Raw genomic sequence first — 15,038 nt, forward strand, 5'->3', positions numbered from 1 at the left:
TTTTCCTTCTAAACTTTAAAATCGATTTTCTCAAAAACTATTAGCTCTTTTTGAAAAATTGTTTTTTCCTCTTATTCCTAATGATCTCCTTAACATATCCTGCAAATTTAGGGTTTCTGGCATTTAAGGTGGATTTGCTATTAACCATTAAAGTCGACAGGTTTTTAAATGTGTTTTGTTATTTTCATTTGAAACTTTAAAATCGATTTTCTCAAAAACTATAAGGCCGATTTGCAAAAAAATTTTTTCCTCTTGTAGCCACTGGGGGCCTCTACAAGCTCTGGGGCCCTGGGGCAGCTGCCTCCTTTGCCTTAATGGTAGCGCCGGCCCTGCCCCTTATAACACACCACTGTGTGTCTGAATTACTAAGGTTGGAGAACATTTAATACCATACATGATACAACAACCTTAGACTGAATTGAATAACCGGTTCAGCACCGCAGTGCCGAAAATCTCATGCATCCAAGCAACGTTCACCTCCCATTCATTCGCCTATAACTTTATTGCTACTTATCACAATGAATTGATCTATATCTTGTTTTTTCCGCCACCAATTAGGCTTTCTTTGGGGGGTACATTTTGCTAAGAGCCACTTTACTGTAAATGCATTTTAACAGGAAGAATAAGAAAAAAACGGAAAAAAATAATTATTTCTCAGTTTTTGGCCATTATAGATTGAAATTAATATATGCTACCGTAATTAAAACGCATGTATTTTATTTGCCCATCTGTCCCGGTTATTACACCGTTTAAACGATGTCCCTATCACAATTTATGGTGCCGATATTTCATTTAGAAATAAAGGTGCATTTTTTCAATTTGCGTCCATCACTATTTATAAGCTTATAATTGTAAATAATATAATAACATATTCTCTTGACATGCATATTTAAAAAGTGCAGACCCTTGGCTATGGTATGTATACCTGTATCAAAATAAATAAATCCTAATAATAAAAATACTAACTTAAATAATGTGGTGGAAACATGTTTTTAAGAGGAAACAGCTGTTAGGCTGATTGCTCTTCACCTTCATTTGCACCACCTTGTTTTACATATGCATATATATTTTTGGATACAATAAATGTGAAAAAGGCCTTTTTTCCACGAACTGTCGAAAGGCAGTGAAATGCCTCGTAAACTCTCTCAACTGCTCACTGCTGCCTGGTAACTGCTTGTTGCTGCATGATGACTGCTTACTTCTACCTAGTAACTGCTTGCTGAGCACACAGCTCAACAGTTCGTGGAAAGGAGGCCTAAGTGGAAGCAAGATGTCTACTTTCTACCACCTCAACTTGAATTTGCCTTCTGAGTTTAGTGGGTTTATAAAGAAAAAAAAATGCTGACGGTCACAGTGGGAGTCTGTGCAGCTGCATTCGTAAATAATTAGCAGTGTCATTTTGGTACTGGCGTGAGGTTGGCTAAGCAATGTTGTTTTTAGCAGTGGTTTTGTTTTTTCTCAACCATTGTTTGGCTGGCATTAACTAACTAATATTTCATACTTAAACCCCCTTTCAGACACTTAACTTTAACCTCATTCTAAAGTTGAACATCTTCCTTATGCCAAATCTTAATCTACACCTTATGTTTAACTCCTTACTGATGCCTAAATTACCCTTAACACCCCCCTTGACATTAACCCTTTCCTGGTGCCTAATTCTAATCTCCTTCTAGCCCCTAAAATGAACTTCACTCTAGCTTTCCTATCCCTAACCAAAATTTTAAAATGTTTTGGTCTTAAAGGAAAGGTTCAGGGAGGGTGGGTAAAAAATAAAAATCAAATTCCACTTACCTGGGGCTTCCTCCAGCCCGTGGCAGGCAGGAGGTGCCCTCGCCGCCGCTCCGCAGGCTCCCGGTGGTCTCCGGTGGCCGACCCGACCTGGCCAGGCCGGCTGCCAGGTCGGGCTCTTCTGCGCTCCAAGGCCCGGAACTTCTGCGTCCCACGCCGGCGCTCTGATGTCATCGGACGTCCTCCGGGCTCTACTGCGCAGGCGCAGAACTGAACCTTCCCTTTAAGTGCTTTTGTTTTATCTGAACTCCAGCATAGATTTTCAGTGACAGACATTTTGGGTTTTCTAATAGTTGAATGCCAGCAGCACAATTAAGTTTTGATGAGCCATAACTATACCAGGAGTTTTAGCTATGCAACAACTAAATGCCTGGTGCCAAAAGTTCCAGGACTGACTAAAACTGGGTTACCAAAATTTTCCTATGGAAATACAGATGGTAATTGTTTTGCTTTACTGAATAAATGGACATAACTTTTATAGAAGTTATTACTTAGATAAAATGTATTATTTACATACATTTATGGGATTTCCTTTTTTTTCTTTTCTTCTTTACAGATACATGAATGGTTGTGTTTGAACTGTCAGATGCAGAGAGCACTTGGGATGGATGTGAATGCTTTTCCTTCAGCAATGCCACCACCAGTTAAGCAAAAACCTGTAATTCCAGCAGCAGCAACTCCTGCTACACCTTTAAAGAAGGAATCTGTTCATGTGCCAGATCAAGCAATGAAGCAAAGTCCAAAAAAGCCACCTATATTGACCAAGCAGACATCTTTGTCTGGCTCACCAACTAAAACTAATCAACAAACCAGTGAAATAAAAATAGGGACTCCAGACTCCAAAGCCAAACCATCTGGAACTGAAAGGAAGCTGCCTGTGGAGCCAACGCATCATGACGCTCCTCAAAAATCTTTAGCTACATCTGACACTAAGTATTTCCCTGCACCAAAACATATTGAATCTTTAAAGCCATTGGTAGATGTACCAGTAGACCAAAACAAACAAAAGATCAGCATGTCAGGTCAAGTGCAAGAGCTTAAGCAATCAGATGTATCCTTTGTACAAGCACAAGAAATTCCTCAGAAAACTGAAGGTGCATCAGGAAAAGATGACCCCACAAAAAGTCCAAAGAAAGCTGTTGTTAAAGCAGATAGTAAACAAACTCCAAACGATCCAGTTGTGGCAAGTTCAAAACCTAGCCCTTTGCCTAAACCTGTTGTCCCACAAACAGCCCAGCCAACTGGACCAGGAAGCCCAAAGCCAACCCCATCACAAAAACCATGGGCTCCACAAACATCGCAGTCAACTGGACCAGGAAGTCCAAAATCTAGCCCTACACATAAACCAGTAGTTTCGCATACATCAAAACCTCCTGGTCCAGGAAGTCCAAAGCCTAGCACTTCACCTAAACCTGTCCTTTCACAAGCATCAAAACCTGATGGGCCAGGAAGCCCTAAGTCAAGTCCTTCACATAAACCTGCAGTTCCACAAACCTCACAGCCTACTGGGCCAGCAAGCCCTAAACCTAGTCCTTCACATAAACCTGCAGTTCCACAAACCTCACAGCCTCCTGGACCAGCAAGCCCCAAACCTAGTCCTTCACATAAACCTTCAGCTCCACAAACCTCACAGCCTCCTGGGCCAGCAAGCCCCAAACCTAGTCCTTCACATAAACCTGCAGTTCCACAAACCTCACACCCTCCTGGGCCAGCAAGCCCCAAACCTAGTCCTTCACATAAACCTGCAGCTCCACAAACCTCACAGCCTTCTGGGCCAGCAAGCTCCAAACCTAGTCCTGCACATAAACCTGCAGCTCCACAAACCTCTCAGCCTCCTGGGCCAGCAAGCCCCAAACCTAGTCCTTTACATAAACCTGTTGTTCAACCACCTCAACAACCAGGTGGTCCAAAACCTAGTCCTTCAAATTTAGCTGCTGCTCCCCAGACAGTACCCCAACTTACAGCACAGACCCCAAAACCACAAGAGCAACCTAGACGGTTTAGTTTGAACTTGGGGAGTATGACAGAAACCCCTAAACCACAGCCCACAACACCACAAGAAACAGTAACTGGAAAATTGTTTGGGTTTGGTGCATCAATATTTAGCCAAGCATCAAGTTTTATATCCACAGCAGCCCAACAAAGCCCTCAAACACAAAGCACACAAGGAATGGCTGCTAAGCAGCCTGTACCTCCACCAAAAGCAGCTGATCCACCAAAATCAGCAAAAGAGACTGTAGCTCCACCATCACCTAAACCTCCTGCAGCAAAAAAAGAAACACAGCCTGTAGTTGTAAAAAAGATAGAAGAACCCAAGCCTAGTTCTTTACCAAAAGCAACTGATGAAAATATAGTTAAAGAAAAGGAAACTGCACCTAAAGATGCTGTTAAAAAGCCATTAATAGAAAAAACTGAGAAGATAATAAATTCAAAAACATTATGTCCTCTTTGCCAGATACAACTTAATATTGGTTCTACGGACCCTCCCAACTTTAATACATGTACAGAATGCAAGAAAATAGTTTGCAATCTTTGTGGATTTAACCCAACACCACATCTAACAGAGGTAAGACTGGTAACAGTTTGCTGTGTTTATTTAGTACCTTGTTATATATATTTTTGTTTAATTTCCCAATATATAACTGATAATTACATATGTTAGCCTTGTTGCACTGTGTGTTATATACACACTTCTTTCCTTCAAAATAGAACTCCGGAGATAACTGGAAGCATTTATCAAGTATATTTATGTAAAGCACTTTTACACATATTTTATCAGATGCTCACACCCCATATTTTAGTTTGTGCTGTTACCTTTAATGAATACAGTTAATTATGTTAAAGTCTATGAGGGAATTTTATCAAGAAGTGAGAGAACCCATCTCTTGTAGAGAGATCTGTTGTCTGGGCCCTCAATCCCTCCAGTATTAAAGTGATACTGTAGGGGGGTCGGGGGAAAATGAGTTGAACTTACCCGGGGCTTCTAATGGTCCCCCGCAGACATCCTGTGTTGGCGCAGCCACTCACCGATGCTCCGGCCCCGCCTCCAGTTCACTTCTGGAATTTCTGACTTTAAAGTCAGAAAACCACTGCACCTGCGTTGTCATGTCCTCACTCCCGCTGATGTCACCAGGAGTGTACTGCGCAGACACAGACCATACTGGGCCTGCGCTGTGCGCTCTTGGTAACATCAGCGGGACCGAGGACACGGCAACGCAGGCGCAGTGGTTTTCAGACTTTAAGGTCTGAAATTCCAGAAGTGAACCGGTGGCAGGTCCGGAGCATCTGTGAGTGGCTGCGCCAACACAGGATGTCTGCGGGGGACCGTTAGAAGCCCCGGGTAAGTTGAACTCATTTTCCCCCGACCCCCCTACAGTACCCCTTTAACCTTTGTCATGGGAGCCGGAGGACCCACTCCTGTGTAAATGCAGAGCAGCAGCAAAGCCATACATTACCGGCTTCTGGTGGTGGAACATCTCCTTTGCACTCTTCTTCATTGTGCAAGCGACGTACAGCACCATGCGACTCTGCTCTGCATATCACATGACATAGAGGGAGGGAAGTCACGTGGTGCTGTACAGTGCTTGTACCATGAAGAGGCATGCAAAGGAGATGTCCCCCAGTCAGTAGCCAGTAATATACAGTATGGCTCAGCTGCTGCTCTGCATTTAAATAGGCGTGGGGTACCCATGATGTTGATGTTGTGGCTCAGTTTTACCAATGTTGAGCATCACAAGGCTATCCTGCAATGGACACATCCAACATAAGTCTTTGAGGATCCTCAGAACATTTTAAAACTACAAAGTGGCATGACCAATGTCCCCAAGGGCTCCTAGCACTACAGCCTGCATTCAGCTATGCAAAACTGTAGCAGTCCTGGATGAAAGACAATCTGTTTGCCATGCAGCTCATATTGGAATTTGAAAAGCAACACATTTTTCCTGGCGTTCAGCTTTAAAGTTTGTATGGAGTCATAATAATTCAAAAAAAGATGCTGATTCACTATATGTTAATTTAACTGTTACATTTTATTTTTCTTTGGCATGCAGAGAATCTTAATTTTACAATGTTATATTTTACGGCTATATAATAAAAAAAGATCAAAATCACAAAGCCAGACATTGTGCTTGCAAATCACACTCATATCAGTACATCAGTACATTTCTCATTCAGAAAACATCCTGCCTACTGCTTGGTCCATATGGCAAGGGGTAGTGATTGTCTCCTCCAGCACCTCTAGAAGTGTCAGAAGGGACAGGAAATGTAGGTAGAAAAAAAAAAAGTCTTGTAAAAGTAATACCTTTTAATGGCTAACTGATAAAGTGAAATAATGCAAGCTTTCTGGGATCTAGTCCCCTTCTTCAGACATATTTCCACATGTAAGCTGAAGTAAAACACTGATGCAGGTAAATAGTAAACACAAAGATGATAGTTGTGCTGGTTACTGTTTAGCAGTTAGATGTCAGGTGATCAGCAGGCTGGAGCCAGTGAGCTCACATGAAATCCAGCAGGTTTCTGAAGATCATGAAGCCAAGTCAATCATGTTACATAAGGAGTCATGAATTCTATTCCACAATTTAAACCCTCTGTTAATGTCTTACACATCTTCATAAATTTGCACTCAGAAATCTTTCTTGCTTGTTCATTTTTGAAGTTGCCCTTAAGAATAAGCACTTTGAGATCTTGCATGCTGTGTCCTGGTTCACAGAGGTGTTGGCCAATCGGTATGTCCATTAATTTTAAAGCGGTGATGGTTCATTCTTGTGCGCAGTTTTTGTCCTGTTTCTCCTATATAGATTCCTCGTGAGGGGCATTTCATGCAGCGTATCATGTATACAACATTGGATGACTCACAGGAAAATTGGTCTGATATTTGATGATATTTCTGTGAGTTTGGTATTTGTATTTGGCTTGTGCACAAGCTATAAGGGCAGGTCTCACACCTTGCGTTATTGCAGGGTAATGTGCCTGAAATTTCTGGTGTAGATAATGCACTTCTAATAATCATTTGTCTCAAATTGGGAGGTTGTCTGATAACAAGCAGTGGTAAATCAGGAAAAACTTCCTTCAGGCGTTTGTCTTTGTAGAGTAGCGGTTGTAGGGCTTTCAATATCTTCCTCAGCATATTTAATTTTGGATTGTAGGTGACCACCATAGGGACAGGAAACAAACTCTGGGGGAAAAAAGACACACGTGCTCTATACAGAGTATATATAGATTTGTTATGTTTATTGCTAATAATATATATTTTAAAATACATGTATTTAAAGTTGTAAAATATGAAACATTACCAATATTTTTTTGTATTGTTTAAAGGGGAGAAATATGGCAGCCTCTATATCCCTCTCGTTTTAGGTGTTTAAGTTACATACTGTGGTGTTACATTTACATCACAGTAGTGAAGAATCCACTTTTTGCTAACTACAGATCTGTGGCCCTACTGGCTAGTATGACGTTTGAAATGTTAATTTCAAATATCTAATATGGTATTGATTTAAAAAAAAAAAATATTTTTGTAATACCAAGCTAATTAAACAGTATTATATTACAAGGAAAACAACTTTATAGTCCTATACATTTCCTTTATTATAGTCCTTCATTGACCCAATGATCTTTTGCACAAAGCACAAGTCTTAAGCAAAGTCAGCAGAAACATTTATTAGGTAAAATGCAGCCATGAACAAAAAAGTATGTAGGGGCCCCTTACATATTCATACTGTACTGACTGTAAATTGTGACCTTTATAGCCCCTGGGTGTTCGGGCCCCTAATGAGCATGGGATCCTGGGCTATTGCTTGGTTTTACCCTATGGAGCAGTGTTCTTGAGAGCCAGAGTTTTTTATTCTGCACAGAGCCATCACCTGACCTCACCCACACCCTTCCTCAGTTTCCTCCTGTGTGAGAGGAGGTGTTAGAGGTCAGCTCTCTTCATAGGTAATGACTAGGTGGTGGCCTCTCGCAGCTTCTTCCTGACTACCTTTTGGGATTGTATATGGGAAGGATTTCAGATGGCTTACAGACAGCTGTAAGTCCAGCCAAGCTGTATTTGACATTCATACAGGATTTCAGCATTGCAAACCCAGCCAGCCAATCAAAAAATAATAATAATATTGAAAAAATGGCTTACGAATAATGCACAATGTGGCTTCCGAAAAACCCTGTGCAAAAGTAAGTGTGCAATGTCAATGCATACAAGTGTGACGTGAAACTACTCTAAGTGCCAGGCAGTGCAGGATCAGACTCCTGAAAATCATCAGTCTCTTCTTCTAAGTAATGGGGCACAATGTAAAAAGGAACAGCATATCAGTCTTATTGTGAAATTCATCTTAGATAAAGTTCAATTTTTGCAGTCCTCAGCAATAGAAGAAATAAGAGACAAATGTAAATACTAGATGAATAGGTAACGCCTTTGGGCCTCTAAAATGGCACACATGTACAGCATACTTGCACAGCTCCAGATGATAGAATCAAAGGGAACCCTTTTACGTTATTAGGATATAAATACATAGTAGACAAGGGGAAAAATGCATTTGCAAACATGGCATATGCAATTATTGTGCTAGGTGTTGTTTAACTGCACAATTCCTGTGTGTATGAACACATTTCCTATGGAAGCAAAGCCTGGATGAGACTGTGTCACAGGCAAGTAATAGATATCATGGGGACACAGGACTAATCCCTCAAAGGCATTCCGCTTATTTCCACTGCAGCACTGCACAGCAGGTAGAGTTGAGTAAGACACAGTGAAGTCACTTACTGATGATGACACCTGAGTATATCCTTGTCAGATAACTGTATTTTCCATGACAATTAATGGTGTTTTGTCAGTTTATGTCTGTCTGTGGAAAGGAGCTGAAGCTCAAGGGAACTGCTTCTCTGTTATACCTCGTATGATAACTTACTATGTAGTCTGTAGAAAAGACTTGGTGATGTAGCGCTGACTGACCCTGGAGCATATTATTATACTTGGGATAAATTCGGTTCTACTTAGAACTTTTTTTCTGTTTTTTTTTAATTACATTATCTTAACTATAAAGGTAAAACTGTAGTCATTTCTCTCTCATTTGGTAGTAAAGCAATGTTTAAATTAGCACAATAACACATTAGTAATGTATAATGTAACTGCAATTGAAATATATATGCTATAAGGAGAAAATCCGCAGCAGTCTTTCTGTCAAGCTGCTGTTTTGGTGGCAGGCATAATGAACCATTAGGCTATTTTTACATGTTTCTAAACTTAGGGGTGGGCTTTCTGAGGTGATCAAAGCCTCTGACTGGCTGTCTTATGCCCAACCCAATCAGTGGTTTAGCTGTATACAAGACAATCATAGACAATTACATACAACTGTATACAAGACAATTTTAATTACTATTTGAATGCCCACCCCTAGGGTTAGAAGGTTACATAGCTTCTGGCAAATGGCATGGGGAAAATTGCAAGGGATATTTCTGATCACAGCGGTCCCCATAGAAACCTCAATAACTGTCTAAGGTAAGTATTGTGCTCTACATTGTCTGCACCCAGGGACCCCAGATTCTGTAGAATGTATTTAGCCAGCCCCTCACTAAGTCAATCTGTGTAACTGTAAGATGTGGTTAATCAGTGTTATCCAGTCCGGCTTTATTGGAGTGGACTCTATTTTCCACTCACAGCAAACATAATACACTTCCTAGTGATTTACTATCTGTACTGTTTCTTACATTTGTTACTCAGGACCCCACCATTCCTAACAGTTATTTTTGAAGGTACAACTTTACTTACAAAAAGGCTGTAATTTAGAGCACAATTATATCAGGGAAAAAAAATCTCATTTGGTGGACTCAAATCTACAATGTAACTCGCTATGTGATAAAATCAGTTAATCAAATATTACCATTTCATAGTATAGAACAACGGTAACAACATACAATTACTTGTCTTTCATGAAATCATTGTTTTCACATTGATTTCTGTGAACTGTGATCCTGTCAATTGTGTTTCATTTATTTTCTAACCTGTGCTATGACATCCTTCCTTTTAGGCTACATTCCTACTGTGCAAGGCAGATAAAATGTTTTCATTGTTTAAGATTTGTCTGTAGGGAAGCCCCATAAACATAAAAAACAGACAAACAAAACTTTGTGTTATTCACATGCGAATTTTCAGGTCAAGTCCTATTTGGGATTAAATATAATAGGACTCTACATACAATTGTTTATTCGCCATTCCAGCTTGAACGTGCAGTCACAAAGTTTTTGTATGCTGTGATGCTTAAAATGTTTAGCTCAGATATTAAGCTGACTTACCATGTAGTATTAATGTCTTACATAACTGCAATGCCTCACAGGAGCTCTGATCTTATTGGCTCTGGAACCTGTAACTTTCCAGCTCCTTTAAAGGGGAACTGAAGAGCGAGGTATATGGAGGCTGTCATGTTTATTTCCTTTTAATCAATACCAGTTGCCTGGCAGCCCTGCTGGTCTATTTCTCTGCAGTAGTATCTGATTAAAACCAGAAACAAGCATGCAGCTAGTCTTGTCAGATCAGACTTATAAGTCTGAACCACTGAAACACCTGATCATCTGCATGCTTGTTCAGGGGCTATGGCTAATAGTATTAGAGGCAGAGGATCAGCAGGGCTGCCAGGCAACTGGTATTGTCTAAAAGGAAATAAACATGACAGCCTCCATATACCTCTCTCTTCAGTTCCCCTTTAACACCCCTTTGTTGGCTCCGAAGTTGATCACCTCAGCAGGGATCTGTCTCTGTGGTAAAGAATGGTCTGCTAGGATCTGTGGCTTTCCTGGTTTTCTGGCTGCCAGGGTTTCCACCCCCACTGTTGCTTCATGGGCACCATCTTGCACTACTCCTCTGGTGATCCTGACTAGCCTGTGTGCTGTGCCAGTATTGTTTCCACTTCATTGCCAGTGGTGAAAAATAGATTAGGTAAGGATGGAATGCTATTGGCTAGTTTTTGCAATCCAGTGCAGTGAGAGTCTATCAGCATTAGCCAGATTAGTGGAGGCTAAAAAGGTCTGCTTCTTCTAAGTGCCGTATGGGAGTTGTAAAGGTTTCCTTCCTTGCAGGACCATCACTAGGCCACACCCCAGGAGCTCATAATTGAATCATTACCATCAGCAATAATCTAATGTTCTTATGTTAGCCTAAAGCTAATTTTTAGAGGTGAAGTAATTTACTGACCAGTATGTTTTTGGGATGTGGGAGAAAGATCACAATGCCCAGAGGAATCCCAGGGAAATTAGGCAAAACATACACATTTCCATGCTCATAGTTGAGCTGATATTTAAAGCAGATACCATATCACAGTGAGAAGAGAGCCCTGTCCATAAAACCACCATGCCTTACTATAACACATTCCTCTCTAATTTTTCACTCCTCTTTATGCCACCTAACTTGTTAATATGTCATATTGCTTTGCCCCTCATATCTCATTATACCTTAGTCCTTTGGAATCTCATGTCTCATGATACCTAATCTCTCCTTGCACCTACTTTCTCATGATACCTTATTGTTTCTTGCATGCCATGTCTTTTTATAGACATGTTTGAAAGGGGATAGCTGTGCTAGCAGTCAGTAGCATCAACAGTAACATGTCACATTGAAAGTGTTAATGTTACAAAGAAATTTTTGTTTGGTGTCTGGGGGAGTTGGTTTTGGCAGACGGCAGAAGCTAACAGAACCAGCAGTAGGGTTCACAGCCGGCATTACAGGCTGTAGTCGTGCAACACGCCTGTTATAAAAATAATAAGGGAGAGATTAGAATTTATTGTTGGCAGTTATGGGAATATCTAGCAACATTTACACTAGGCAAAGGGGCAAAAGCAGCCAAAGAAATATCCATTGAAAATGTCTTTCATTGGATTTTTTTTTCTGTTAAGGTTGGTTACACATTTACCAGTATTTAGCATGAGCAGCAGTAACAGATCAGAAGCCACAGCGTAAGTGGCCATGGGAGCAGCCATTTGGAAAAAAGTTCAATTCTATTTAATTTTTCACTGGAGATACAACAAATGGGATAGAGCATTAATAGACAGTGATAGCATCACCTCAAACTTATTTGCTATTAGGGGAAAAAGGATATACAGTAGTTATGAATGGTATCTGTAATACATAAATCATCCAATGTATTAAAATGCCTGTCACTGCGTCCTCCTGTAGCCATACGTTGTGCCTGGCACTCATGCGCAAACACAAGGGGGGACTTCAGACAGTGGACGAGTGCAGGGGGTGGGGGGTGTACATGGATGTGTGCGCGCTCCTGTGCACATGTTCCAGCGTGTACGACGCAGCCCTGCACCTGCAGTTCGCGGTCCTGCGTGCACACGCGATTCACGGCCATGCACTCCTTGTGGTGGAGAGGGGGTTGCGGGCGAAACCTGGCGCCTGTTTTTTAATGGGCGGCCCTTTAAACAAGTGATGTATATTGTATTACTTTGTATGTGAACCTATTTTTAAACATTTCACTTTTAAAACTTCAATAAGAAAATAAAACCCCAGTGTGTATTTTGTACCTTACCATAAAAAAAGCTAACACCATAATAATATTTCTGAAATTATAGGGTGCTATGGATCAATAAGCACGGCAGCTAACCACACACACTTCCTCTGAGGGTACATTAATCAGTACTGTAAAACCACAATATGCATAATTCACCCTTTTCTTACCTACACAATTCTTGTCCCCAGAATTAGTCATTTTCATGTTGATGATATTATTATTATTATTATTATGCAACAGTTACCGTAACTTACAGTATATCTGCTATATAGTTAATGCAAATTCATGTATTGTATGTGGGCAACAAAGAAAGCAGAGATAACACTTATTTGAACAGAAATAGCAATACAGTATAACCAGTATGCCAAGCAATACCAGAAGACACCAGGGCCCATATGCAATTGACTTTTTCTTGTGAGTTATCTCCTAGGAGATCATTTTCATATTTTCTTTAAAATAACGAAGCATTTTACGACTGAAACAGTAACTAAAAGTTGGTGAGAAAGCACTGTCAAAATTATTTTCAGTATTTTCTTGCTTGCTGGTGGTATAAAAGACCACTATCACGAAATTTCTAAAAAAATAAAACTTAAAAATATTAATTCTGAATGCTTGTAGAAGTATTTTTTTTTAGAAATTTCGCAATAGTGGTCCTTTAAAAGGCCTTTTATGACGAGGTGTGAAAATATCACCTAGGAGAAAACTCAGGAGAAAGGGGAACTGCATATGGTCCTAGGAGAGAGAAGATTGTCCATACAAGCTACAACCTAAGGAGATAGGCTATAGAGCCAGGAGGCAAGGGGCATAAGCTGTATACATGATAGTACTATATGCATGAATCCATTTTGGCCATGATTGGCTCTGTGGGGATAGAGTTCTGAATCATCTGTAGAAATAGTATGAACATACATGCTACAGCATGGCAGTTTCAGCAACAGATCCCCTCATCAATTACCCATGGTAGCAAGCTGATGTGCTCACTGTAAATGTATCTCTGATGACTACATTGTTCCTAGAAGGCAAAGAAGACTAACTGTCAACTGTCTGTTTGAGTTGTAAGACTCCAAGTCAGAGGGATTCCCCTAGCATAAAGCAAGTGTTTCACTTACAGTGTACCAGTAACTGTGGATTGCATTTTGAAGACAAGTTGGATGCAGATAAAATGGTTGCACTGCATACTAATCAAAGTAATAACCCTCCTGGCGGTTTGCTAAAAATCCGCCAGGGGGCAGCAAATCCGTTTGTTTTTTTTTGAAAAATTTTTCTTTTTCATGTAGCGAGACAAGGTCTCGCTACATGATAGCCACTGCTCAGCGGCATCCCCCCAGCCCCTCCGATCTCAGGAGATCCCGTTCAAAGAACGGGATCTCCTGGAGGGCTTCCCCCGTCACCATGGTGACGGACGGGATGACGTCACCGACGTCATCGACGTCGTGACATCAAAGGAGACTCCGATCCACCCCACAGCGCTGCCTGGCACTGATTGGCCAGGCAGCGCACGGGGTCTGGGGTGGGGGGCGGCCGCAGCGTGACTAATAGCGGCGGATCGGCGGGTAGCGGCGGCGATCGCATTGCACACGCAGCTAGCAACGTGCTAGCTGCGTGTAGCAAAAAAAAAATTATGCAAATCGGCCCAGCGGGGCCTAAATGTGTTGCCTTCCGGCGGCATAGCCCGTGCTCAGCACGGGCTTACCGCCAGGGAGGTTAAGAATATTTGAAAAACATACAGACACGTAAAGTACAAATTATTGAATTCCACATTATCTAAGTAGTGCATTTGCTGTGTAGATCTTATATAGTGTGATTTATCAGTTGGAGCAGATGGGGAAATTATGACTATAGTTCCATTTTCATAGATAAATGGGGAAATATATAATTTTTGATAAAATGTTCCTGGTAGTTGCACTAGCGCAGCTTGCATTGCGTAGGTAACACGTGCGTTCCTAGTGTAACATGTGCTACACAAGTACAATGACGTGCCACCCTAGGTAATGTGAGCTGCATTAATTGTGCAATGTGCGCTGTGTCAGTGGCGTAAGTACGTGGAAAATTGCTGTGCATGCTAATTTTACTATTATTAATGATTATGCCCCAATCTTGCATATAAGAGTAATTTGCAACTTTTGGGATACAGTTGTAAAGTTTGTCTTTTTAGATTTTATTAGGCTGTAAACAAACTATTAAATATAAGAAAAACAACCATGGACTCAGCTAAGCACATAAGTGGACCTAAATACAAGAGAAACACAATTAGAGGCAATCGCATTTCCATTTGTTTATAATATTTTATGCAACTACTCTCCGCAAACTAATGGTGAACTTAGTAGAAGCATATCTCCATTACAGTGCATAAAGTGACCTATTAAAGCAAATCGGAACTAATTATTCCTTCTTTTAATCTCATCTAAGTCATGATATGTGCTGTATTGTCTCTCTGACATGGGGCTGCCACCCTGTTCTCTGCAAGTTCTGACTATTATATAACAGTTGTTTTACACTCTAAAGAGTCAATATCTGCTTTGAGGTAATACAATTTACACAGAAGGGAGGGAAGCATGGCAAGGAGCAGCTAATACTACAAAATGATCCAAAATCAGAATGGACAGTAGAGAAAGCGAGGATATTTCAAGAACGAGGTGGCACAGAAACAGACAAAAAATAGATATATAATCTTGGTTGGGAGAAGAACATAGAGATTTATTTTAGATCCTCCCCCCGAGTTCAGGTTCACTTCAATAAATGACTCCTACA

General features: G+C 40.8%; 1 protein-coding gene across 3 annotated transcripts in view; it reads left to right on the plus strand.

The window, feature by feature from the left end:
• Positions 1-15,038, plus strand: part of PCLO (piccolo presynaptic cytomatrix protein) — a 346,941-nt gene that overhangs the window by 89,928 nt on the left and 241,975 nt on the right. For all 3 annotated transcript variants that reach the window (XM_068276174.1, XM_068276175.1, XM_068276176.1), the window contains exon 3: positions 2,345-4,354. In XM_068276174.1, the coding sequence (XP_068132275.1) occupies positions 2,345-4,354 (2,010 nt within the window). The remainder of the gene's footprint in view (positions 1-2,344; positions 4,355-15,038) is intronic.

Source organism: Hyperolius riggenbachi, chromosome 3 (assembly GCF_040937935.1).
Source record: "Hyperolius riggenbachi isolate aHypRig1 chromosome 3, aHypRig1.pri, whole genome shotgun sequence".
NCBI lineage: Eukaryota > Metazoa > Chordata > Amphibia > Anura > Hyperoliidae > Hyperolius > Hyperolius riggenbachi.